General features: G+C 42.7%; 2 protein-coding genes across 2 annotated transcripts in view; both read right to left on the reverse strand.

Moving 5' to 3' along the window:
* Window positions 1–3,136: 3,136 nt before the first annotated feature.
* Window positions 3,137–27,479, reverse strand: part of MINDY4B (MINDY family member 4B) — a 33,376-nt gene continuing 9,033 nt past the window's right edge. Inside the window, exons 4-12 of the mRNA XM_045539470.1 lie at window positions 26,704–26,823; window positions 25,910–26,001; window positions 23,613–23,778; window positions 22,991–23,056; window positions 18,330–18,400; window positions 16,658–16,730; window positions 14,596–14,757; window positions 5,185–5,365; window positions 3,137–3,279 (exon numbers count right to left, since the gene is read on the reverse strand). Coding sequence (XP_045395426.1) covers window positions 3,137–3,279; window positions 5,185–5,365; window positions 14,596–14,757; window positions 16,658–16,730; window positions 18,330–18,400; window positions 22,991–23,056; window positions 23,613–23,778; window positions 25,910–26,001; window positions 26,704–26,823 — 1,074 coding nt within the window. The remainder of the gene's footprint in view (window positions 3,280–5,184; window positions 5,366–14,595; window positions 14,758–16,657; window positions 16,731–18,329; window positions 18,401–22,990; window positions 23,057–23,612; window positions 23,779–25,909; window positions 26,002–26,703; window positions 26,824–27,479) is intronic.
* LOC123630179 (60S ribosomal protein L3-like) lies at window positions 15,124–16,435 on the reverse strand. The gene has a single exon (XM_045539471.1). It carries the CDS (start codon window positions 16,411–16,413, stop codon window positions 15,202–15,204), a length of 1,212 nt encoding a protein of 403 aa, XP_045395427.1. The 5' UTR covers window positions 16,414–16,435; the 3' UTR covers window positions 15,124–15,201.

Below are 27,479 nucleotides of genomic sequence, written 5' to 3' on the forward strand. Positions count from 1 at the left end.
GTGAAGTGAAGGGACCTAGTCCTACCTGGTCTTGTGACATTGGTGAGAATATGCTAAAAAAAAAAGATTCATGCATCTCCTCTAAGAACAAATAATCATTTGGGGGGAGGTAACAGTCCAAGTCAATATTTGAAAAAGAAAAATATTTGCCATCTCCTCAAGGGCCCATTCCCATTAAAGACGCAGTTAATTGAGGTAACTATTCAGAAAAATTAATATCTACATCTTCAAGCAAATAGCTTTCTCCTGCTGTATATTTGAGAAGCTGAAAGGACAATTAAGGTCATTTTTCTCAAAATATAGAAAGGTAAACTGATGGCCCCAGAAAATTTCTAGCTACATTTATTTTTTTTATTTTTAATTTCTTTTTAGAGACAGGGTCTCACTCTTTCTCCCAGGCTGGAGTGCAATGGTGCAATCATAGCTCACTGCAACCTCGAACTCATGGGCTTAAATGATCCTTCTGTCTCAACTTCCTGAGTAGCGGGGACTACAGGCATGCACCACCACACCTGGCTAATTTTTAAAATTTTTTGTAGAGATGGGGTCTCACTATGTTGCCCAGGCTAGTCTCAAACTACTGGCTTCAAACCATCCTCCTGCCTCAGCCTCCCAAAGTGTTGGATTTTGGTTATAAGCCACTGCACCTGGCTACTAGCTACTTTTAAATAACATATCTCCACCTGGAAAAAAAAAAGTATTACTGGGTGCCCTGTTTATTTATTTTTATTTATTTATTTTTTCAAGTCTCCACACATGCCATTGAAAATTAATTAATTAATTAGGGGCCAGGTGCGGTGGCTCATGCCTGTAATCCTAGCACTCTGGGAGGCCGAGGCGGGAGGATCACTCGAGGTCAGAAGTTCGAGACCAGCCTGAGCAAGAGCAAGACCCTGTCTCTACTAAAAAAATAGAAAGAAATTATATGGACAGCTAAAAATATATATAGAAAAATTAGCCAGGCATGGTGGCACATGCCTGTAGTCCCAGCTACCTCGGGAGGCTGAGGCAGAAGGATCACTTAAGCCCAGGAGTTTGAGGTTGCTGTGAGCTAGGCTGATGCCATGGCACTCTAGCCAGGGCAAAAGAGCAAGACTCTGTCTCAAAAAAAAAAAATTAATTAGAGATGGGGTCTAACTATGTTGCCCAAGCTAATCTTGAATTCCTGACCTCAAGCAATCCTCCTGCCTTGGCCTCCCAAAGTGTTAGGATTACAGGTGTGAGCCACTACACCTGGCCTAGGTGCCCTGTTTATAAGATAAAGTAAAAACTTATTTTCACTGAACATTGACAGAGTGATTAATACATTTATATATCAAATTATTATAATTTTACATATAAAACATAGATAATCTTTCCTCCCTTATTTTACTTATTTATAGACTTGTTCCAGGAATAATTTAACACAGATAAATTATAACAACTACATATAAAATAATGGCAAACTAACATAAATTATAAACGAATGAAAAATTCAAAGGAAAGATAGGAGTAGGAACAGAAAATGGACACAGGATTGAGGTCATTTTTAAAAATGCCTTTCATAAGGACCAATACACTGCCAGGCATACACTGCTCGTCGTTTACCCAACAGCCAACCTGCACATCTTCTTTCTACAGAACCCTGATTTTGTTCCAATATCAAGTGTCGTGTTCTCAGTCATAGAGGATGAACCATGATTGATCTAAGAGTCATAGATCCCCAAGCTAGACAATTCTTGTTACAAGGAATGTCTTTATTGCTTGAAACTTTTAGTGAGATCTCTTACTTGCAGCTGAGAACTTCCTCACTAATGCACTTGGTATGGTTTCTAATTTGGCTCTAGGTCTTCTAACAATCGACTCCAAAAGAGACATTTAGCAAGAAATAACTTGGTGTACATAAAACAAACAATCAAACACACAAAAAGGCCTGCACTTCAGGAAAAGCATAATGTGGCTAAGACCAAATAAGACCATGATCCTAGGAATCCACTCATTTGTCCAATGTATTAAAATCCCAAATGAAAACACCAGTGATAAAGATACTATAATCAGCAGTCCAAGCCAAATTACCTTTTTCTTTTGACATAATTTATTATTCACCTTGTAGTTTCATTTCTACATGTTCCTTAAGTTAACACCTTATTCTTTGAGCCAAATGAAAATGCATTTAATAAATTAATTCAGATAATGAGTGCGGAAAAGTTGTTCTTTGGAAATTATCCTTTGGATTGTGAACATCAAGCCCCGAGCCTGTGAGTTGTCAGACCAGTGGGGTGGGCAGGGAAAATGTCTAAGTGGTTCTCATATACTTCTTTCAGAAAGAATATGTGTCTACTCTGTGAATCTCTCCAGAAAAAATGTAGGCATTTAACAGGACAGGGAAAGATCATATTCTAAATAAAATTGTTCTCCCCTTTGAACAATGACATAAGAGTTTATTTTTATATATAATTTTATTTTATGTAGGAATTAGGCTTTTGCTCAGTTTATCTGTTTGTGTATTTATATCCAGCTCATAAAGAAAAGGAACAAACACAGCACGTGTAGAAAGAATGTCTCCTGCCTGCTCGCCTTGGCTGCTTGAACCCACATGTCAACTGCCGTCCCTGCCAGTCAACCAGGAATAGCCCCTGCTCCAAGCCCGGAGAAGCCCGCTTGCTATTTTAATGACAAGAACATGCTAACGTGGGCATGTGAAATGTATCCTTGGAAAGGAATGCTGTCCATACCAGGAAGTCTCTGAGAAGGCTTGAGTTCCTGCCATAACTGAAAATCTGCCGCTGCATTACCGATGACTTCATCCCCAAATGAAAGCTAGCTGCCTGCTTCCGTAATCCTCATGGAAGGATTACGCCGCTTCCATAATCCTCACACCAAGAAAAGACTAATTTGGAAAACATGCAGAAAGGAGACTTCATTTTCTGTTTTGAATACAAGTAAGAAACCAGTCTGTGTGATTGCAGAAAGCCACCAAACAACACTGATAGTAAAGGGTTTACCAGAGAAAAAAATGAAAAAAACTGCTAATGGTGTTTTTCAGTGTGGCTCATGAATGAGGAACGTAGCAATGAAATGGTCTGCTCCGACGTTAGGCTTTTGGGTCCTAGCAGGTCTGACACCTCAGACTTCATTGCACAGCCTAGTTTTCGCTTTAGAAAAAGGGAGCAGTCCCATTCCAGTTGATGGTAGCCTCTCTCCACTTGGTTCTGATCACCATCTCCACAGGAGAAAACCGTCTTCCTGCTCTGTGTTTATCTTCCTGTTGGTCTCTTTCCCAGTGATGGGCGTGAGTATCTGAGGAAGAACAGCCGGCATTAAGACCCAAGCCTGCGGATACCATTCTGGGGAAGCCAGTCAAGGACGAAAGGGTAGGTGCAGGAGCTGGGCTCCGCGAGCTGAGTTCCCAGAACAGGGTGAGCAGGGGGGTTTGAGCAGATGGTACGTTGAAATGCTCCATACAGAATAAGTCAGTTGTAACCTGGATTGTTGTATATTTTGAGACATGAATATTGATAAGTTGTGTAATGCACCTTCCGGCACCATCATGTGACACCTAGAATAGGGGTAGGTGATCGGAGGTTGTCAGAAAACGCGGGAAAAGGGAAAGCTCACCACTTCTCAGTGCTTCTAAGTGTACATTTGCATTTTGGGTAGAGGGGAGGCATCCTAGTGGGGTGTTCAAGAACTGGGTTCAGGGTCTGGGTTTATCTCATATGAGGTGACATTTGAGAACGTATCTAACATAAGTCACCACGCCTCATGTATTTAATTAGTAACTATTTATTGGGCACCTCAGTTTCTTCTCTATAAAACCAGAAATCACAGTTCCTGCCTCATATGACTATTGGGAATTTAGTGGGTTAATGTACGTGAGGCTTTCAACACAGAGTCCACAACAGAATGTGTGTGATGTTTGTGTGCTGATAAAGAAATGAAAGAAAAAAATTAAATAGAAATGACATATTTTAAGAAGCATGTTGTCAATGTCACACCAAATTAAATGAGCTAGTATGTATTTCTCATAATTACTGAAAAAGGATTAAGGGCTGCACAGATAATGTAGTCACTAAGATTCTTTTCCACATGTAGTGATAACAGTGGGAGATTACGTAATGCCAGGTCTGGGATGCTAAATGCAAAGAGTTAGACATCAGCAAGGCCCCATAGATGGAGCCGGGCCTACTGGATACAAACTTCCAGTCTGTCTATTTTTAATACCTGTCCAAGGGGCCAATGTTTAAAGACACCTTAAGGTTACTCTTTTTTTCTTCATGAGTTTAAAAAAGTATGGTTGTGGCTGGGTGTGGTGGCTCACACCTGTAATCTTAGCACTTTGGGAGGCCAAGGCAAGAGGATCACTTGAGGCCAGGCGTTGCGATCAGCCTAAACAACACAAGACCCCATTTCTACAAAAAATACAAAAATTAGCCGAGCATGGTGGTGCACGCCACAGTCCTAGCTACTCAGCAGGCTGAGGCAGGAAGAAACCTTGAGTCCAGGAGTTTGAGGTTGTAGTGAACTGTGATGATACCACTGCACCCTAGCCAGGTGACAAGAGCAAGACCCTGTCTTAAAACAAAACAAAACAAAACAAAACAGTATGTTTGTAATTGAAATGACCTGTTTGTTTTGCTGGACTGGAGGTTTGCTGGGATGGTGCCTTATTCATCGTTGTTTTCCGAGTGTCTAGCCCAGTGTCTGGCACATAGTAGGTCCTCAAAAATGTGTTCTGAACCGATTTGAACAGAAATGTACTATCAGTTTGTTTACTTACATCACTGGATGATCATCTGGGGTTTGGTTGGGGGATGGAATTGGCCAGTTGGAGCCCCTTCTCCCCTTTATTTTTCCAATTCTTTCCTCAGGTATTAAATCCCTCATGCTCAAAGATAAAAGGCCCTGGCGAAGGCTTTTTGGAAATTTAATTCTTACCTTTTGTTTTTTCTCTCACCCAGAAGTCTTTTGTTCCTCTGTGTCATTTCTAACCTCCACACCCCTATTTAAAGCAGGTTCAGATTTCCCACATTGCAGTGCTCGGGTTTAGGCCCACGGGCTCCACGCACGGGCTTCATGTCAGAAGCTGAGCCTGAGCATTTTCCTGCAGAGCTAGCATGAATACCCATACAGTTGTGCGACAGCAGCAGCACGTCTCTTTTGAGTACATTAAAGTACACAGCACTTGGGGTCTGAAATGCTCACCTATTGTAAGATGCACAGGCTTTCTCTGGGAGGGCTGGCCACTGTAAAAGTACAGATCAAAGAGACGCTCCATTTTCCAGTCTGACAAGAGCTGCCTGTTTGTGCAAAAAAGGATGCTGTAATTTCCATTGATGTTGCACAGCCAAATAGGCAATTTGGGAGTCTTCAGCATGCTGCCCACCTGGAAGGGGAGAGGGGAATGCAGACGAATATATAGATTTTGCCACAGTGTGACAGATGCTGATACATCATCATGATCAAAAAGCAGCTCTGAGGCTTCTCGTTGCACTTGTAGCTGTGCAGGGCACTGTACCTGGAGTAAGATTTGAAATGAAAGCTTCATCATGAATGAATTTGCATTTATGAATGATCCGGCATAGTGGTGATGCTGTACTTTTTCTTTAATAAATTACATTTTTTAAAAAATGTTAGTGGCCTCATAGAAGGGGTGGAACAACTTCAGTTTGGTTTTGAGGCAAGGTAAAAAACAGATAGATAAACTGAAATATAAGTGTAGGGGAAGAATAAGAGAACTCCGATTCTGCCTTTGTCATTGACTAGTGTATCTGCTCCTGTTTCCAAGATAGGGCAATATTTCATTCAGCAGGTGGTGGTCAGACTTCTGGCAACACCAGCCATTTAGAATATACGAAAAAAGCTTCTGGAAAATGAGGGGATGCATGCACACATCACACACACACACGTATGTCTACAGCATAACAGTTGTGAAGATGTCCTTAGAGTGTACTGGTTTAATACTACATATAAGATGAAGCTTACTATTTCAAGCACCTTATTTGTTTTTTCCAAGCAACTGTCAATTCAGCCTTGAATTCTCATCACTAGTGAATTAGATTCACGAAACCACCACTCTGGGGATGCCGTGCAGTAAAAGGGGAGTGGTTCTGTACACTTCAGTAGCCCCTGAAGGGACCATGATATATTTATGTGCACTTCTGTAACTGATATCCATCATTTTGCTTAAAGAGGCAGAGAAGCACATATTTTTTACAAAAGATTTCCATCAAAATTCATTCAGAAAATTTTTTTCTACTTAGGTAAACATGAGCTACATGGAAAAACCCATGATTTCCATGTGATGCCAAGGAGAGTTACTAAGCCCCTCAGCTTGGCCTCTCTTCTGTTTTTCTTCTTCTCAGTCCTTAGAGTTGTACTGTTTGTTCAGGGAAAAATTCTGTTTGGTGGAAAATCCAGCTTTGAGAAATTATCACTGTGTTTTGTAAACCCAAGTATTAAAGGCTAATAACTTGACATTTTGATTTCTCAATAGTTCTATTCAAATCTCTTTGTTTTTCTCAGTTTAAATTCTTCAGTTGTGGGTGAGTGGGTGAATCAGAGACGCTTTTGTCTTTAAGCATTTTACTTTTAGCTACCATAGAGAAATTATATTACTGTGCTTAAAAGAAATGATTTCAGCTTTGGTTGGTAGTTTAAAAAAGGGTGCAAGACTAGCTCCCCCAATTCAGAACATGCTTATAGTGAACACAGGATTTACCTGTCTCCTCAGACTAGAATTAGTCCCTCGTGGCTGAGTGTACCCTGAGCATCTCACATATCAAACTCCTGGCGAGTCTGCCCACTGGCTACATCTGAAATCAAACACAAAGGATGTGCCATCGAAGCAGTCCCATGTGTTTAAACTCCAGACATCTACCTCTCAGTTCCAGATAACTTTGTAACCATCCGTGAGTTATAAAATAATCACTTCCCTTCTTAGGACTTCTTGCTACGGCACCCTTCTGTACTAAGATTACATAATCAAAATATGACAGGCAGGAGGACATGGGATTATTAAGGTTGAGTAAAACTTGGATAACCTAACTAGGAAACTCAAGGCTATTTGTAATAAAATGTCATTCCATTTGAATTTCAGGGGATATTCTGGCCAATTTTAAACTAATCAAAGTCCCTGTAAATTATGTCTGAGTGGATGCAATAGAATATACACATATATGACAATCATTTCACAGAATATTTTTAATGTAGGCAAAATTCAACTGGCACTCAAATGGACTATGCTGCCAGGTGCCGATACCACACAGTGGTTACTTTATGCCACAATGCAACAGTTTTCTTTCCTTCTCTTGCTTGCCTTGAGAGATTCTCGTGAAAAGGGAAATGTCATGCATGACTATCATGGTACTTGGGGTATTAACTCTAAGAGGTAAGCCTTAAGATTACAGCTGAGAACACATCTAGATTAATGTGAGTCCTGTAAAAACAAAACGAAGGGCCAATTGAATCCAGCCAGATATCATATCCCTCTCTTTTCTTGGCATAGCATGTAAGAGTTTGATTGGAATTTTTCATTTAAAGCATTTGTACTGCTTTTGGATAGACACAATTTACCAGATACCCCCCAAAAGCAAGATTCTAAATATGTTTTATTGGTGAGATTCCACCAGTGCTGAATTTGTACATGTTGCCATGGTAAAAAAATTAAATTGTGATACAGTGGTTCTATAAATAAAATACCTTTCTCCTTAAGTTCACTCATTGTGTAATAAGCCCAGTAGTTTCAGCATGACATGCAGCAATCAAGCCTTTCATAACATATATCATTTAAGCCAACGTAAAATTACAAGGACAGGATGGAGGATGGACGAATTCTACACACCAGAGGGCAAGAATTGAGTCCATGTAGTTCTTGTTTTATGCCGTCTAGAACACGGGGCTCAGAATGTGCCTTTGCATAATGAGCTTGACAGTTGCAAGTCCCAAGGCCCCAGGCTGGTAATCTGAACAGGAGAAAGGTGTTGGAAACGGTGTGCTTTATTTGCTGATTCCTGGTGACAATTCCTGTGCATAACTGTTAATGGCCTGGCTCTCATTTCTGCCACCTGGAATACAGACTTGATGTAACTTCTTTCACTGAGCTTGCAGGTATGTTGTAAAGACAAATTAGTTCATGTTTGCAGGGTGCTACCTCTGTGACTTAGTGGCAGAATGCAGAGGGTAGAGTTTCATTTGGTATTTTTATGGTTAGATTTCTTCCTATCAGACTCTCTAAAGGGAAAATGTAAAGATGGAAGAAGGTGCAACCGGGATGGTGGTGTGCACTGCCAAGGCTGCCGTGGGAGTGATTCTGGCAAGACCTAAATGGCTTCTGTCCCTTCTAAAAATCAGAGTTGATTTTTCTTCTCAGTGGCAGGTGTGAAGATAATGTGAACCTCCCAAGGCTTTCCAGATGGTGTTAGACTCAAACTGCTTTATGTTCTCACTTAGGTATTGGAACCTCACACTCAAACCTGTGCATTCAAATAGAAAAGTAACAGAGAAACTTCGAAATAGTGCCTCATCTTGTAAGTAGCTGGCTGTGTCCTACAGGAACCGTGAGTCTGGTGGGCTCCGGGGGGTTTGACATGTCATCTAATGAGAACTTCATCTTTTTTTTTTTTTTATTCTCACCCACTGGGCTGTGACATTGGAATTGAAAGATGTGCATTTTTGCAATTTCTGCAATTTTATCGCAGAGTAAGAAGAGATTTACTTAGGGAAGACAGAGGCAGCATTACAGGATGGATTTCACCTTGACAGCAGAATCTAGCTGTCAGGCAGCACATTGGTTTTCTTTTGAACTTAGAAATCTTTCTTATATTAGGTTTTTATTATCAGTACATACATATAATCTTCAGATTTATCATATCCATCCCAGGCAGAAGCCACTAAATACCCTAGAGCACTTATATACGTAGTTGGCATTTTCAGGGGTCTTGTGCGGAATCACCATGCGTTTGGAGCAGGAAAAAAGGGCAGTGGCTTTTGGGATCTTCAGTCCAGTGATACTTACAGCACTGTTCTAGAACCACATTGTGTTCTTTCCTGAGCAAACTTCTACTCTGCAAGGTGTTTCAGTTCTATGCTAGGGTATTACGAAATGCTAGACTTCTGGGTACAGTGCAGCACAATCAGATGGTCTTTTGGTTAGCCTGTCTCTGAGTACCACTGGGCTTGTCCTCCTAGGGGTGAGGATTTCCCTACACCTGACAGATGCGATCTGCAAACCAGGAGGTAAAGGAGGGCAAACACTTTAGACAGTGCATGCCCCAAGTACCCGCAGTTCACAATCAACACAAACTCACAACTGCTTTAACCTAGATGTCAGCAGATGGAATGCTTTTTGGAATGCTTTTTGAGCATTCCAAAACCTAGCTGTGATTTGCTGACATTTAAATGTTATAGTCCAACTCAGGGTACCTATAATTGATATTATACACTAACATAAATCAATATCTATGTATAGATATAATAGATTATAAAAGCATTGATGATATAAATTGGCATTTATATATCTACCAGTTCATCAGAAAACAAACAAAGATGATGATGGCAGGCAGCATGGCACAGTGGCTAGAATGTGATCACTGAATGTAGATAAAACTGGGTTCGTAACGCTGGCTCTGACACTTGCCTAGCTGGTGGCTCTGGGCAAGTTGCTACACATCCTTCAGCCTGGCTTTTCTCATCTCTAAATTGAATGACCAAGCAACAGACATTGGACTTAACGCTGATTACAACTTTGAGTGGAAGTGGGGGATTAAATGAAATAAGATATCATTGCACGTGGCTCACAGAGGGCCTGGCACATAATAGATGCTCTATGCACATGATTTTTTTGTTTTTTTGAGACAGAGTCTCACTCTGTTGCCCGGGCTAGAGTGCCGTGGCATCAGCCTAGCTAACAGCAACCTCAAACTCCTGGGCTCAAGCAATCCTACTGCCTCAGCCTCCCGAGTAGCTGGGACTACAGGCATGCGCCACCATGCCCGGCTAATTTTTTCTGTATATATATTTTAGTTGTCCAACTAATTTCTTTCTATTTTTTTGGTAGAGACAGGGTCTCGTTCTTGCTCAGGCTGGTCTCGAACTCCTGAGTTCAAATGATCTACCTGCCTCAGCCTCCCAGAGTGCTAGGATTACAGATGTGAGCCACCTCGCCCAGCCTCTATGCACATGATTATTAGCACTACAATGAATAAATAAGCTTCATATATACTTCCATTGATTACCATCTGTCAGGAATGGTGAGAAATACACACACATGTGTGCATAAAATTATTTCAGTAATATATATGAATTATGGATTGCTTTTATCCCAAAATAATGAACTGATATAGAAAGAATAAAAAAGCACCTTCAGATAAAATCAACTTTATATGCATGAGTCTAACATATTCATACATCTCAGGAGTTCAAGTAAGAAAACAAACTGCCAACCTGTATTTGCTCTTTAATACTATTTTTCTGAAACCAAACTCCAAATGCATGACAGAGACAACGTAATAAATATCCTCAGGGTTTCAAGCCATTAGTGTACAATTTCAGGCAATTTTCACTGGGATCAGGATTCATAGGTGTCTCCCTGGGGAGAGAACACTGAGTCCAAGAAAAAAGGATGAAAAGCCACATTAGTCACTTTTCAGACTGATGGAAGCATTGTAGGTTTGATTTCTATGTAGATTTGAAAGCCAACCTGGGCAGTTTCCATCCTTTGCCCTACTTCCAATTCGTGAACACGCATTTGGATGGGGGTCCTATTGTTTGGTGCATTTTGCCTTTTTCCCAGAAGGAAAGCTCTTAATTTTTACCTTGTGCTCTGGCCTCTTGACTGACTTTAAGTTCTCAGCAAATATCCACTTTATCATTGGAGGATATTTTAGGCTTTGCAGGTAATTTTCCTTAGAGCATGATTTAGCAGCTCTATTGGTCTCAGCCAACTTGTGCAGAAAGAAATGTGATCCAGAAAAAATAGTAGCACTGGATCCCTGTGAATTTTTGACTCTCTGGTGCACTCTCTCTCTCTCTTGCTCTCGTGGTATATTCTCTGACGTAGTCCTTTTTCTCAGAGCAACTTAGTAGCTATTTCACAAATACCTGTTTAATGTTAATTTAAGATAAAGCCTGAAACTTGTTCCCAAAGCCTTGCAAATGTTTAAAAGGAACAGAAAGCTGTCAGCCTTTCTGATACTGATTGAAAGAACATATACTTTCTTGCAAGTTCAGTTGAAATAGCTAGTTTCCCAATTCTGCACACCATGGATTTAATCAGCTACACCTAAAGAAGTTTCTTTTTTCCTCCCTCTAGAGCAGTGGTTCTCAAGTAGAGGCAATTTTGCCCCCCAGGGAACATTTGGAAATGTCTGGAGACATTTTTGATTGTCACACTGGGGGGCAGTCCCTCTGGCGTCTGGTGGGTAGAGGCCAGGGATGCTGTCCAACAGCCTACAGCGCACACAACAGCCCTACGACAAAGAATTACCCAGTCCAAAATGTCAGTAGTGCTGAAGCTGAAAAGCCCTACTTTGAAATGAGGTTTCCGATCCTTGCCGCACATTAAAATCACCAGTGGGCTTTAAAATTTTTAGATGGCTAGGTGCTTCCCAGCCCAAATAAAACAGTCTTTGGTCAGAACCGGCTATATAATTTGTGGGGCCTAGTCCAAAAAGAAAATGCAGGGACCCTTGTTCAAAAATTATTAACAATTTCAAGACAGTGACACCAGGCACCGGAGCAGTAAACCAAGTGTGGAGCCTTCTAAGTCCGGGCCCTGTTTGATTGCACAGGTCCCACACTCACGAAGCTAACCCTGTTCTGGGAGTGACCTGAGCATTCATAGTGTTAAAAGTGCTCCAGGTGATTTCAGTGTGCAGCCAGGGCTGACGTCACTGCTCTCTAGTATTTAGTGCCTATGTCCTTCCTATGGTAATCAGTGTATGTGTTGAGATGTCCGTGTGTAGCCAAGTATGACTCATCTTTGTATTCGGTCACGGACCCTCACAATTATTAGATGCCAAACGAACACAGCTGAATAAAGTACTATGATGTTATTCCCTCTTACCTTCTATTATAAAGTCTTGCGTGTCTATAGGACATTTGGGCTATCCAACAAGCTTCAACATTCATGGTTTCTTTTGCTCTTCACATCAGTCCTGTGGTTGCAGGGCAGGTGTATGTGGGTACACCTACTTTGTAGGTGAGGAAACAGGCTCAGAGAGGGCAAAACTGGTCCAAGACACACCGCTGTGAGTGGCAGGGCAAGGCCACTAACCAAGTCTGCTGGTTTCCAGGCCAGGGCTATTTTGCATATGCTATGGGAACTTCATTGCCTTTAGGCCGGGTTTCCAAATGGGTATGTGTGGCCATGGGTGGCGTGTGGCATGAAAGTGGGTGGCACAGGGAGTGAACTTTGAAAAACAAATGCTTATTTATTATTTAAATATCTATTAGGAAAAAAAGCAGTTAGCACATCAAGCCCATGGTCTATATTACTGCTGCAGAAAAGATTAGAACCAAATTTTAAATGAGTTGATTTAAAGAAAAACATTAAGCAAGTAATAGGAGAGGTGGCACAGAGACATGACAAAGCTTATGAATTACCTACTCAAATAAATCTTTCTAGGTCACAACAAGGATCTAGTGAAATACTATTGTGAAAGAGCTTTTGTGACAATAGACGAAACACTAAAATTACTTTTGTCATTTTTGCACCCCTATCCCTTGAAACTTGCTCCACTTTTCTCCAAATTGAGTCTTGGCATATTACTGGGCTCTGATAGATATAGATGCTACCATCAGTCCTCAACCTTTTTGGCACCAGGGACCAGTTTCATGGAAGACAATTTTTCCGTGGGCCTGGTGGAGAGAGGTGTGGGAGGGATGGCGGATGATGGGGAGTGGCTGTAAATAGAGACTAAACTTTGCTCGCTAGCCTGCCGCTCACCTCCTGCTGTGCAGCCGCTTCCTAACTGGTCCACGGCCCGAGGATTGGGGACCACAGTGCTAGACCATGGATACCAAGTAACCATGCATGGTTCAAAGAAAAGAAAATTACATAAAATGAAATCTATAAATCTCCTAAGTATTTCTGGCTTAGTTTTCCTTTTCATTACATAAACCAAATTATAAGATAAATTTCCAAATTATCTGGAAAATGGGATTAGGAATTTTACAACAATAACCAATCCATCCTTTGTCCAAGGTGTATTCAAAGCACAGGCTTTCACATCCACACGATGGGACACCTGCATCCATTAAATATAATATAGGTCATACGCTCACGGACGTATAAAGATATTTGTGTTAAATGAGAAGAGTAGGTTTCAGAAGAGCAGAGTAAGACATTGATGTAAGAAAAAGAGAAGCAAGTATTTCTGCAAGGATTGACCCCAGGGTAATGGGATTTGGTATATTTCTTTTACTTTTACCTTATCTATCACTTCTCACTTTTCTATGATGGACCAAGATTACAAACTCAAGTAATAAGCAAACATTAAAACACATTTGTATGCAAAATATGCCAGTTCTGCTAGAGTTAGACACTGTATTCCTGATGCCATCAGACACATGATAGGTATGCATTGCATGGTCCTGACTTCATGGATAGCACACAGCAAGAGGAAAGACAGATGCAGATATGGATATGAAAGTGCCTTGTAAGGTGTGAAGTCCTGCACTCATGGAAGGCATTTCGAGCGGGAAGCAGCAGAGCCAGAGGACAGGCTAGGTGCTGAGCAGTGAGGCCTTGTCTGGTGCTGCTGGTTGGGAGAGGTTGGGCATGGGAGGCCTGGGGGTTCTACGTCCCCCATCCTATTGAATTACATCCTTACTGGTTTCAAGGCCACCCTGGAGAAGTGTTGCTTTTTACAGAATCTGCCTCGCCTTCCCTAGGTTTTAGGATGCAAATTTTTTTGTGAAAAATATCGCACAAGCAGATTTGACTTGTGGTTTGGGGTGGGAACATTTGCTTTCTCACTCTCTCTCCTGTTTGCTTTTGGAGAATCACATCTCACTTAATTCTCTGGCTGTCCTTTCCAACAGGACATTTTACTTTCTGGTTGTCAGAGGTTGTAAATCCCCTGAGCTGGAAAGCTTTTTGACAGACATTTCATAGGTAGGGCCCCCGATTTTTTATTTAGTGTTTTTTTAAAATAAAGCTTTGGGCAATACGTAGAATATATGCACTCATTTGCATAAATAAAGGATTGGGAGGACACCCATCAGCTGCTAGAAGTATTTATTTCTGAGAAGGTGGCCTGTGGCTGGGTGCAGACAAAAGAGAACTTTCCCTTTTTTTCTACATTTCAAATACTGGGTTTATTTTGTTTTTGTCTCATGTTCCGCTATATGCCATCAAATATTGTTATAAAAATTTATCTATTACTTGTATTAGCTATACCCTACATACATAAAACTATGTAATACAAAATATGAAGGGAGTAGACAGATATTTCCATTTAGACCCTGAATGTCTCTGTGTGGTGGGAAGGAGGTGTACAGGAAGGCAGGAAAGGAAAAAGTAGGCTCAGGTTTGAGTTATCTTAATATAGAGACTTAAAAAATGCTAAAATATTGACATTCTGGTGGTGTGGTTAAGGATTGGAGCACACTCACCTGGGAGAGTCTGTCATCTTCCGAGGTGTCCTTGCCCCACTGCAAATAGCCGACGTCACTGCGGGTGAGGACGCCGTGTAATGTTTCCTGAGACCTGCCTTTCTCACAGCCGTTGAAGACATGGGGACTTGCTCTTCCAGTTAAAATCATGTTCAGAACTGCCTAGATGGTGTATTTTACAAATATGTATGGTTTAGTTAGCAGTGAAACAAGGACTTAATTTTTTTTCTTTTAAAAATTACTACTTTTACTGAAAAGAATGAAATCACGCAATATATAATTCTGGAAAAACATATGTCCCAAACATTTGGTAGAGTTAAAGCAATAGTTCACTGAATTTTTTTCTTGAACCTTACCCCAAAGTTCCCTCTGTGCCCCACTCTGATCTTACTGACCTTCCTCCCTTTACACTTCTTTTAATGTTGGTTTCCATGGTTGTGATTTAAGAAGCATGAAGCTAAGATGTTTTTATAGCTTTTGTAACTTCTTTTTCAGTTATTAAGGATTCCTGGTGGGCCTTATCAAGGTATCTTCTTTTTTTTTTTTTTTTTCACTGGAAAACAACTTTTATTGAGATCCCACCAGCTGTATAATCTGTTCCTGACATTAAGCTCCTTCTTCCTTGGCAATTCGGTCCTTCTTAAGTGGTCCCATGAACGCCTTCTTCTCCTCCATAGTCTGGAAGCGGCCATGGCCAAACTTGGAGGTGGTGTCGATGAACTTAAGGTCAATTTTCTCCAGAGCCTGGCGTTTGGTCTGCACCAACAAGGACTTGCGGAGGGTGAGCACTCGCTTCTTGGTTCCCACCACACAACCTTTCAGCATCACAAAGTCATTGGTCACTTCACCGTAGTGGACAAAACCACCCAGAGGGTTGATGCTCTTGTCAGACAGGTCGTAATCGGTAGAGGCATTGTTCTTGATCAGTTTGCCATCCTTGATGAGGTAGCCCTGGCCAATCTTATAGATCTTCTTGTTGATCTCTGTGTGGTGATGGTAGCCTTTCTGCCCAGCCCGTGCCACAGAGAAAGCCACTCGGGCAGGATGCCATGGCCCGATACAGGCAACCTTACGCAGCCCTCGGTGGGTCTTGCGGGGCAGTTTCTTGGTATGCCAACGACTGGTAACCCCTTTGTAGCCTTTGCCCTTGGTCACCCCGATGACGTCAATCATCTCATCCTGCCCAAACACTTGGTTCACAGGGACCTGCTGCTCCAGCCTCTCCCGGGCCCAGTCCAGTTTCTCGGCCACGGTGCCTCCGTTCACCTGGATCTCCATCAGGTGGGCCTTCTTCTGGCGTAGAGGAAGCAGGCGCATCTGGGTGTGGGCAATGATGCGAATGACTTGGCAGTACTTCTTCATGCTGCTGAAGTCCTTCTCCAGCTGCTTCTTGCCATCCTCATCCTGCCATTTCTTGCAGTACTTGGTGAAGGCCTTCTTCTTAGATTTATGCCAGTTCTTGTAGAAGCGCCTTTTGCACTCATCGCTGATATGCTCAGCAAAGATGGTCTTAAAAGTCCGGAGGCCTCGAGGAGTTTCCACATAGCCCACCATGCCTACGACCACCATGGGTGCCGTCTCCACAATGGTCACAGCCTCCACAACTTCCTGCTTGTTCACCTTGGATCCTGGCCTATCGACTTCCCGCACGATGTGGGTCATGCCAGCCTTGTATCCCAGGAAGGCTGTGAGGTGGACAGGCTTGGACGGATCATCCTTGGGGGAGCTCTTCACCTTCCCACGATGCCTGCTGCTGCGCTTCCGAGGCAAGAAGCCCAAAGATCCATGTCTGGGAGCTGAGAACTTCCTATGAGACATCTTGACGCCAAATCACGCCGCTCAAGGTATCTTCTAATGTTTCTAGAATCGCAGGGACGTGGCTCTCAGAGGTAAACTAGGGAGGACTATTACAGAAATTGAAAGGTGGATATTCTGATATAACTCAGATTCATCTTCTTAGTCTTTCAAAGATAATCACTCTTTGCTTAAGGGAAGAATATACTTAATTAGAAACAAGCCTAATTCTGATTCTACAATAGAAAGGCAAAGTCTTCCAACCCACCTGCCTGCACAGGAAGCCTCCAGCATTTGGGTGTAACAGGTGTGTGGTGGTGACATCTAGGTCCTCTTGAAGCCTGTAGAATGGGAGAAGCCATCAGAGGCGATGACTGCCCTGGAAGCCTGCAGCCCCTCCTCCCTCCATCCCTGGCACAAGGCAGCCGTACGTGGGCCCTGCTAGTCGCTGTCCCTCATACGTGCCTTGCACATTTCCGTCTCTCACAGCGAAAGTCTCTAAGAGGTAGTTAGGAAGCCGTGGATGCAGGTGGGGGAAGAGCCTGATGAGTGGTAGGGGGCGGGGAGAAGATACAGATGTCTCATACACTGGAATCCCCATGTGTGTGCTCTGGGTGGATGCTGGGCTCAGTAGAGACCCTGTTGGCCTAGGGATAAGGAATGCTTGGCTCAGGGTGGTGACACACAACCACACCAGAGAATGCTAGCCCAAGGCAGAGCTGAAGAGATGGAAAACACCAGCGTGGCTGTTGAGCTCATTTCTTGGCTACAGAAGGGCAGCCTCCACTGTTGGCCAGGGGCCGGGGGCTTGCCCTTGACAATACAGGATCAAAGTTGAATGTGGCTTCTGTTGTCACCCAGGGGAAAGTGCTGAGTACTGCTGTGTGAGCTGTATATATTCTTAAATGAATATATTCACAGGACTGGAGGTCATGCCCTTCTGTGAACGAGACTTAAAGACTTGGGTCAAGCATGGTGAGTGCCTTGGTGGCATCAGATATAAATCAGGGCAGTGTTTCCCCAAGGATGGTATGATTTCAGGTGGTACAGATAGGAACATTTTATAGTTTTAAAAGTGATGCATTTATTTTAATGTTTTATCTTTAGCATAGCACATTATATATTATAAAGGATATTAATGTTTAGGACAAGGTTGATATTTAAATGTGTGCTGATCTAAAGAAAACTGTTAAGCAAATAGTAACAGACCATAACAATGTGATGGTGGTATATAAATGACAAGGTTCAGGAACACTGCTTCAGGGCTTGTGATTCTTTCCTACTGAGATTTCTCTCTCTTTCTCAGACTCTCAAAAGCTTATCTCTCAGGGCCCAGAAGAAAGTCCATTTCTTTCCTGCAGCCTTCCCTGACTACCCTAGCTGCAGGGGACCCTTCTGCCTCTGGAGTCCACTAAGACTCATTGTCTTCACACCTCATTTGACATGTCGGGCACCACCCCGGACTCGTCCAGCATCTTGTGTGTTCACCTCTTGTCCTTCCCAGACTGGAGCCTGCAGGAGGTCAGGCCCATATCTTCTCTTATTTGTACTTTCCACAGAACAGAATTTTTCATATCATAGAGACAAAGTAAATATCTGAGGATATATTTTATTGTGAATCTAAATAATAAAATATATTTAATTATGAAACTTTTACAAATAAGTTTAGTGTCATCTGCCAATATTTACAACCACAAGAAGGAACCTGCTACTGTTCTATAAGAACAGATTCAAACTTGACTAATGATATCCACTTGCCCATTAAGATGGCCAAACCAACTACAGGAAAGGACCTGGGAACAGGAGAGTATCCACTAGAAAAAAAAAACTGTACTCATGTTTCCAGTAGGAGGATGGCAATATTTTTCAACACAGGAGTACATTGTTTATGTGATTCCAGTCCTATAGGACATACCTGTGCGAACGTTTGTAGAACTTACCTTTCAAATGTTCTGGAGAAGATCAGGCTGTACAGAAATAGGATGACACCATGGCTTCCTTCCCCTTTGAACTATTTGGGAAACAAAAGCAAAGCACATTTGCCTAAAAGCAACACACATGTATATAACCGTGGGTATGAATTCAAGGCTTTACAGCCTGAGTTTCTTTTCCTCCCCTAGCTGCCAAAAGAATAGAGCTCTCTCTGCTTCCCTAAGTCTTCCTACTCTCATATTCCCCTTCTTTGCTTCATGCCTGCCAATGGCACTGTCATTCTCTTGGTCTTCAATTTTATCCTTCTTTCCTGCACTTCTACCATGAGATTGTCTTCAAATCCTGGCTAAGGTGTGGTGTATCTTTCCTAGCCCACCTCAGTGCTGCTCTTGCCTGGCTTCCTCCTTATCCAGCCTCTCCTCACAGAGTATCCCTCCTCATTGCCCCATTCAACTCAGGGGGAGCAGGGAGACCTTGTAGAAATAGCTTTGGAGTTATACAACCTAGGCTCAAAACCAGTTCTACTACTTACTAACTCCTACTTACTAACTTCTCTGAGTTTCAATCTCATCTGCAATCATAGATAAAAATAACCTTTTCCCCAGGTTTGTTGCAAAAGGTAAATGAAATAATTAATGCACGGTACCTTCCTGGGTTGTTGGAACATGCTAGCAAAATTAATATTTGTTCCTCTCTAAGGCATTTCTCCCCTGGCTCTTTTCTTGGCCATGTTTCTTTTCTTCTTAGAACTTTCTGTAGGTGCCCTGTGATCTCTAAGATCAAACCTAAATTACCTAACAAACATTTGGGGCCTCTCATTAGTTGGCTTTATTTTAGCTTTATGTCAATACTCTACCTGCTGAAAAGCAGAGTAGCCTCCCTGGCTGGCTTCCCAGGTGCACAGGGTTAAAATCTCTCTCTCTCTTTTTTTAAAGGCATCGTATCAGGAAGATTTTTGCTAAAATGCATATGCTTTTACCTTTATGGATTAATTTGCCCATTTTGCTCTCTGTGACCTGGCAGGGGGCAGGACTCTTAGGCAAGAGAACAAATTCCAGTGCCATAGGAGCCGCAATGAGTGTACTGCAAGGGTATGAGAGAAATGGGGAGAGCTGGTGCCCAGTGCAACTGCAGAGCATGTGTGGAATGGTTTCCTATGGCTGCTGTAACCAAGTACCACAAACTTGGTGGCTTAAAACAACATGAATATGTTACCTTACAGTTCTGGAGGTTAGAAATCCAACATGGATCTCACTGTGCTAAAATCAAAGTGCCAACAATCTTGTGTTCCTTCTGGAAGCTTTAGGGGTGATTCTGCTTCCTTACCTTTTCCAGCTTCTAGAAGCCGTCCCCAGTCCCTTTGGCTAGTGGCCCCACATCACATCACCTTTCTCCCTCTGCTTCCCTGGTCCCTTCTCTTTCTCTGACTCTCCTGCCTCCCTCTTTCCCTTATAAAGACCCTCATGATTAATTGAGCCCCTCTGGATAGTCCAGGATAATTGCCCCATCTCAGGATCTTTAACTTCTTCACATCTGCAGAGTCCCCTTAACCAGTGAGGTGACATACAGTAGTCCCGCCTTAGCCACGGGGGATAAGTTCCATGACCCCCGTGGACGCCTGAAACCATGGATAGCACTGAATCCTATATCTGCTATGTTTTTTCCTATACAAACATACCTATGATAAAGTCTAATTTATAAATTAGACACAGTAAGAGATTAACAGCAATAACTAATAATAAAATAGAATGATTATAACAATATGCCAGCATTATTATTCTTGAGCTTTAGGGCCATTATTAAGAAAAATAAGGGTTACTAGAACAAAAACATTGTGATACCCCAACAGTCAATCTGATAACTGAGAAGGCTACCGAGTCGTGGGTGGGTAGTGTATATTGTTTATTACTGGAATTTTCCATTTAATGTTTTCAGACTGTGGTTGACCTTGGGTAAATGAAATGGCAGAAAGCAGGTAAAGGAAGGACTACAGTATTCACAGGTTTCTGGGATTAGGATGTGGACAGCATTCAGCCTATCAAAACCTGTCTAAAGGGGGAAGTAGCTGCCTCCTATGTCAGCTAATTGAGGAAATGTGAGCATATAGACCCTGTATGGCCAGATTTCCTGATTTTTTGGTAAAAGCCTGAAATCCAGGTTTTTATGTGAAATTTCCTGATTGTTTTTGACATTCTTTGATTCAAATTTTTAAAAAACAACACTGTATAGGGTAATGCTGCAGATCGTATATGATAGGTATATTTATTTCTAGAGCTGCCATAAAAAACTACTACAAATTTGAATTACTTAAAACAATAGGAATTTATTCCCTCACAGTTTTGGAGGCTAGAAGTCTGAAATCAAGGTGTCAGAGGAAGGGAACACTCTCTCTGAAGGCCCTATGGGGAGGTCTTTCCTCGCATCTTCCTGGCAATCCTTGGTGTGCCTTGGCTTGTATCACTCCAATCTCTGCCTCCCTGGTCACATGGTGTTCTCCCCCTGTGTCTGTGTCCGTGTCCAAATTTTCCCTCTTCTTATAAAGATATCAGTTTTCGGATTAGGGCCCACTCTAATCCAGCATGACCCAATCTTAACTTGATTACATCTGCAAAGACCCTATTTTCAAATAAGATCATAGTCACAGGTACTGGGTATTAGGACTTTAACTATCTTTTTGTGGGGACATAATTTAACCTATAACAAAATGTCTGCTGCCCCCATATAGCCCTCAGACCTCTAGCCTGAGATCTCGAACCAAATGGAATGGGACACAGGACTGATGCATTTCGATAGTCAGGGGGGTTTGGTAAAGTTCTGAATGGGGTGCCCATCCAAACGTACAGCCCTTGCTGGGGGGATGCCCTCAAGAGGAATATGTATCCCGTCAAGTTCCCCCTCACTTGTGACATGGTGGCAACCCTCCCCCAGTGTGGCCAAGGCGGTGCTCGGCTCTTGTGCCCAGGCCGCCTGCCCTGTGGAGTCCGCTTCTGCGTAGGGCCTTGATTACTTATTCCAGCTCGACTCTTAGTCTTTGGGAAAGCATGTGCATGGCTTCAGCTCTGCTCCTCTGATCTCAATCGTGGCTACATTTAAGGATTTCTTTGTGTGTGTGGAGGGTCCTTCCTATTGAGTTAGACTCTCCCACATTTGAGTTGAGGAGATGGAAGACAGAGAGGGAGGGGTTGCCCCTTTTTGCTGAAAGGGTCATTTCTTAAATGGATATGCTATATCGGTATAATCCCATTCAATATTTCCTGCCCACAATAAGGAGTCCCTAAGGAGCCTTCTAGCTTAGCGTTTCATGTCAAGTACTTAAAATCTATCATACAGGTTTTACTAGTTTCATATAAAAATGTAACAAATTACCATAAATTTAATAGCTTAAATAATACAAATTTATTATCTGACAGTTCTGGAGGTCAGAAGTCTGAAATGGGTCTTAATGGGCTAAAATCAAGGTATCAATAGGACAGCTTTCCTTCTAGAGATGCTAAAGGAGAATGTGTTTCCTTGTCCTTTCCGATTTCTAGAGGCCCTGCCCACATTCCTTGAGTCGTGGCCCTCTTCTATCATGAAAGCCAGCAAAGGCAGGTGGCAGTCTTCTCACATCACATCGCTCTGACTTCTGCCTGCCTTTTCTACATTTAAGAACATGATTACATTGGCCCACCTGGGTAATACAGGGTCATCTCCTTATTTTAAAGTCAACTGACGACCAACTTTAATTCTCCTTTGCCACGTAATGTAACATATTTACAAGTTCTGGGGCTGACTTTGGACGTCTTCAGGGGGACCATTCCTCTGCCTGTCATGCAGGTTAACAACCAAGCTATGAGCTGGTGGGGAGCTAGGCCTGGAGTAACCGGTTTAACCCATATTATATAACTAGCGTGTGGCTGAGAACCCATGCCCAAGTTTTTTGTCTCTATAGCCTTTGAAAAAAAAATGTAACGGTGAGTTTCATCCATCACGTTTCCCCTCTCCATACAGTCTACAGTTGACAGCTTCATGGTTTTCTGGCTAATTGTCCTCTGCTTTCACGTTGTAGATTTCTGATTCTTCAGAAAAATCAGCTTTTATTTCTTTTTCCACTGAGGAATCTTTAAAAAGCATTTTCCCTTTTCCATCATCCCTGCCCCCTACTCTGTCCCCTCCCCACACTGGGAGTAAAGAAGAATCATTGCATTGGAGAACATTGTGTGAGATGTGCTGACAGAAGAAGGGAAACAGGATCCCTTCTTAAGGCCAGAAGCCATCCACCTGGAATCAGTGTGAATGGTCATTTTAGCAACTTAGACGAGGACCTTAGTTTTTTTTTTTTTTTGGTTACTATTTTTGTTTTTCATCCACTAGATGAGACAAGACTGCTTTAACCTTCTCTCTTGCCACAAAAGAAATACTGTTATATGCCCTCTAAAGTATTATTCCCTGGGTTTTATTAACCAAGGAAATAGAGGCATTTGTGAGTGGGCCTGTGTGTGATCTGCCTCTTTCTAGGTTGTGAGGAGGGAGAGGCAGGCTTCTCATTCTCTCCTTCTGCCCTTTCTTCGCCTTTAAAATGACCTGGTTTTCCTAACAAGCATCATTAGAAATACACTTTATAAAAGAAAAAAGATCTTTGTAAGATCATTTCAACATAAAGGAATTATCTTAACACTTAAGCACTTACACATTGTAAATGATCATAGATGAATTTCTCGGTGGCTTCTTTCTCTAAAAATTCAAACAGCTGGAGCTATAAATCAGGCACAGAAGATAAAAATGAAGAGGAAGATGAAAGTTACATCTAAGAGATGTCAACTCACTGTTATTACCTCAAGGGAGTTTTTTTTTTGTTTCATTGCAAAATCACATTACTAAAAACTGACATATTATCTTACACAAGGCCATGCAAAACATACACGGTAAAATCGGCTGGCCACCGGCAGCACTTTCACATTTCTCAGTTTTAAATCAATATGATATTTTGAGCAGTAAAACCACAAAGAGATTTTTTTTCTAATATGTAGAATTTAGCTATCTTTAAGACAGTGGCTATAGAAATGCAGTTTATGATTATTTCAGGTATAGAATATTCTTGATCATGGTGACTTCTGGAAGGAGTAATTCACAGCAGGACTGCCATTTTAGCTGCTTGGATCACTTAAGCTCTTGGGACTTGCCTCATTGGAAGGTGACTCTGGTCACATCTGGATCATCGATGGGGCGCTACCTCATTCCCATGGTGAGTCTGGCGCATGCTTAGGCCTCATTGGCCTTTTGTCTGGCAGGATGGGGAGGAGTGCACTTACCCGCTCAGTGACATCGTCCATGGAGTAGTCAGGAGTAGAGGCAACATAAGTGTCCTCAGTGACGAGACAGATGGTGGCCTTCTGAGCAGCTCCTGCAGCCCACAGGATGCCAGCAAGCACCGTGGCCAGGGCTCGCTCCTGCTCCTGCTTGCTTATTTCACACAAACTGCAATGCGGGGGTGGAGGGTAGGAAACCATCAGAATGGACAGTCACCTGGCTGTGTGCTGAGGCATCCAATTGCATGTTCCCTTCTGAATACTGGGGACTTTATCTGGTTCCATCATCAACCTACAATGTGAGAATGTCACAGGAGGGCCTTGTCTTCTCTGCCGTGATTGCTACTGGAATCCTCACTGCAAGCTATGATTTCCCTAGGTGATATCAGCCCATCCCACCCTGTGCACTGTGACCTCTGATGAGTCCTAACACTGTCCTTCCTCCTGAACTCCAGCAGGGATCAGTCCAGATTCTTCAACCCAGTAAAACAAGCCCTTCTCAAGCTCAACCTCAAATATCTTTTGCAGTTTTGTCCTCAGGCTTCCATTTTGCAAACCCTATTCGCCAGATGGACCAGTCCTCTGAACATACGTTCCACATTCCCCCTCCCTGCCTTTTCTCATGCACTTGTGCCTTTAGCAGACACCTCTGTCCTTTCCACCTAATCATGTCCTACATGTCATCCGAGGCCTACTTCAGATCACCCTTATTAATCTGTAGCTTACGCTTGCCTGGCACTCGCTGACTACGTCACACCTGTTACCTACTTGTCCCCACAGCAACCCTGTGAGGTAGGTGCTAGCATCATTCCATTTTAGAGGTGAGGAGAGTAAGATAGGAGAGGTGCAGTAGTTTGCCCCCGGTCGTTTATCCGTAAGGTGACACTGCAGTGACTGGAGCCTGGGCTGTCTGTCTCCGACTCCTGCTCTCAACCACCGCACTGAGCGTGCCCTGGGGCCGTCCAGCCTTCCAGGAGGAGCCCAGCTTTCCACAGGAGACCTTTACTCTGCTTATTTTACAAATACTTAACATTGACACTCTTGCCTTTATAAAGAAACATGATGGAGGTTTATAATGAACTTAGCAACAACTTATACAATCCATCCACCTCTGTGGTGATACAGAAATGAGTAACAAGGAGGCTGGGACTCCAAACTGTTTTGCAAGATCTAAAGGAGCAGGTCTATAGGAGCGGTTACTCTTTCACATTTATTTCCTATTTGCCACAGGCCAGCTACACTGCTGTGCTAAGTGCTTTGAATTTACGTAGCAAATGTTGTATGTGTGCCATTTGATTCCCTGGGATCTATTTTACTCAGATGGTGGACTCGTCCCCTACCTGATTTGGGTACAGCAGCTAGTGGCTCCCACTTTTCAGCTTTCTCCAAGGGATTGGAGTCACCTTGCTTAGAAGTGCTGGGGGTTATGCCCGTTCCCTAAGGATGGCCAATGCCTGCCTGGGGTGGGAGGTACAGAAGCCCTGATCCCTCATCGGCAGGTGCGGCAGGCTCTGCAGTGCAGTCTGCATGCCTGAGCTCCCCATGGCCCCAGGCTGGCGCTGCTGGAAACCGCATTCTTCCTTAGCTGCTTCTCCTTCCCCGTCCTGCTTCCCTCATTCCCTGGTAGATTTCTCCTGAGGGCACTCCCTTAATAAATCACTTGCACAAAGAATCCCCATCGTGGGCTCTGCTTCTAGGGAACCTGGTAATTCATGATCTTAGAATATATTATACATTTAGTTCCTGTTTTGGGTGATAACATCTCCTGCCTCAGGGTAGATATATTTTTATTTCCTCAAATATCTAGCATTAGGCTTTGCACATGATAGGGGTTTATGAACTTCTAAGGATAAAGTAAATTTGAATAAATCTGGACTGATTTTTTAATTTAGGCAACTACCAAAGATACCTGGTCAGTCTGGTTAAATAGGAGGATTGATCCTTCATTTATTGGATTTTTAATCACCTCTTTTGTTCTTTCTTAGCATTGTTAGGTTAGAGCTTCCCATCAAATATGGACAAGTAAGCCTACCTGAGACCCAGTGCTTAATTCCACCTGACAGGGTGGTCTGCAGTAAAGCATAAAACCTGTCAACATTATCCCTGCAACTGAACATTGAGAGTGACTCCAGAAGAGCCCTCCCCAGTGGCAAAATCTAGCTTCTCTGGGACAGACGGAGCCCTTTCTGCCTTAGGAGGCAGATTTCCTTCCTGAGGCAACTTGAATTTTTCTGTTGTGATTATTTAGCATATAAAGGTTCCAGTGAAACTCTTCCAAGTACTCCTCACAGTCCTCTTACCTGCGAAAGTTACAGTCTTTAACCTTCCTAGTAAACAGCAAGTATTTGATGATGGATCCTTGTACAGCCATCTGAATGCTTCGGGCACCTCCCTGAAATGGGGAGGGTGAACAGTAAGGTGTGAAGGCCGGGGGCAGGCTGCACAGTCGTAATGAAACCACTCAGACCAATAATAGTATACAAGAGAGGACTCTTAGAAATGGATGTTGTTATCTATCTTCTGTGCAGCCTTTTCCTTCCTGGTACCCCCAGGGCTTAGTGAAAGGACACTCTAAGTACGCCAGCCCTCCCTGACTTAGTTTCTTTTTAGAGCCCCACAGACTGGAGTCTGGGATGGATGTCATCCTCCATCCTGCCTCCCCTGTCACCCTGCTTCATAGCAGACTTTTAGATTGGTAGGAGGTAAGGAGCTAGTTGGCTCGACCTTGAAATTTAGATGTGACTAATGATCAGTGACATAAATTATTGATATTTCAAATAAGCCAGAAAGAAGTTCCTAGATCTCCTCCTGCCTTTTAAATCCTCAGCGATGCTTAGAACATGGAGAAAAGAGGCAGGAAAACTAGAATTCAGAGCAGGATGGGATGAAAAAGGAATTTAGGACTTTGTTTCAATTCAGACAGTATGTTGTAGTTTTAAACAGTTTGTTATCATTTAAAGTTAAACTTTAAATTAGAAATGTGTTTCTGCATATGATTATAATGAAAACATGCATTCATATGACATGGACAGGAAGGAAGCTCAGATAAGGAACATGGGATTAAGATTTTTTTAAATTACAAACTGGCTATTACCTTTCCCACTTCCAAGGCGAAAGCCAGGTCAGAAAAAGGATCATGGAACCTGAAATAGGCCTTTCTCCAGTTATAGCTGAAGACACGGACTGTATTTCCAAAGAGGACCTGTCGTAGTTTCTGAAAAGAGGGGAAATAAATGATTCAGCCAAAGATAATTCTTCCTAGACATACTTGTCTTGGTGGCATCAAGGAGGTGGGCCTTGTCCCTTCTGCATTCAGGTTCACATATTTTTCTAGCCCCCAGTCTTAATTGTGTGGAGTCCTAGGCAGAAGAGTCACGTTAGGTTCTCTTAGGATGTTTTATCCTGAAGGCTCAGTGTGTGAGCCCCACACCTGGTTGTCCCTGTTTGATCTCTATCCCTTGTGCCTGGCTTTCCATTGCCTGCCAGGCCCCTGTAGGCCACCATAGGCTGCTCCTGTTCCCATGCCTCTTCCCCATATCTATGACTCTGCAACCCCTGCTTCTGCCACCTTTGGGTTTTTCCCTCTTGCCCCAGAAATAAAGAATGGACAGGATCTCATGTTTCTAGCCTGAGTGCAGTAGTGCTTTACAGGATATTAAACAAGCATCCTCTGTGTTCTTGTACCAGGACCTTTGAAGGGTTTTTTGGATACTCTACAGCACATTGAAATTCTACAGGGTCCTTTAGAGCTTCCCAGGAAAATGAGAACAGGTCTTTATAAACCAAACACATGAAAAGAACAAAAGGGAATCCATGCATAATCAAACACTTATTAATCATTTAGCTTGTGCTGAGCCTGTGGGGAATATA

Source organism: Lemur catta, chromosome 1 (assembly GCF_020740605.2).
Source record: "Lemur catta isolate mLemCat1 chromosome 1, mLemCat1.pri, whole genome shotgun sequence".
Taxonomy (NCBI): Eukaryota; Metazoa; Chordata; class Mammalia; order Primates; family Lemuridae; genus Lemur; species Lemur catta.

What these genes read in the sequence shown, in the direction of transcription:
- LOC123630179 (XM_045539471.1), bottom strand. Translation starts at nt 16,413, where the DNA reads ATGTCTCATAGGAAGTTCTCAGCTCCCAGACATGGATCTTTGGGCTTC.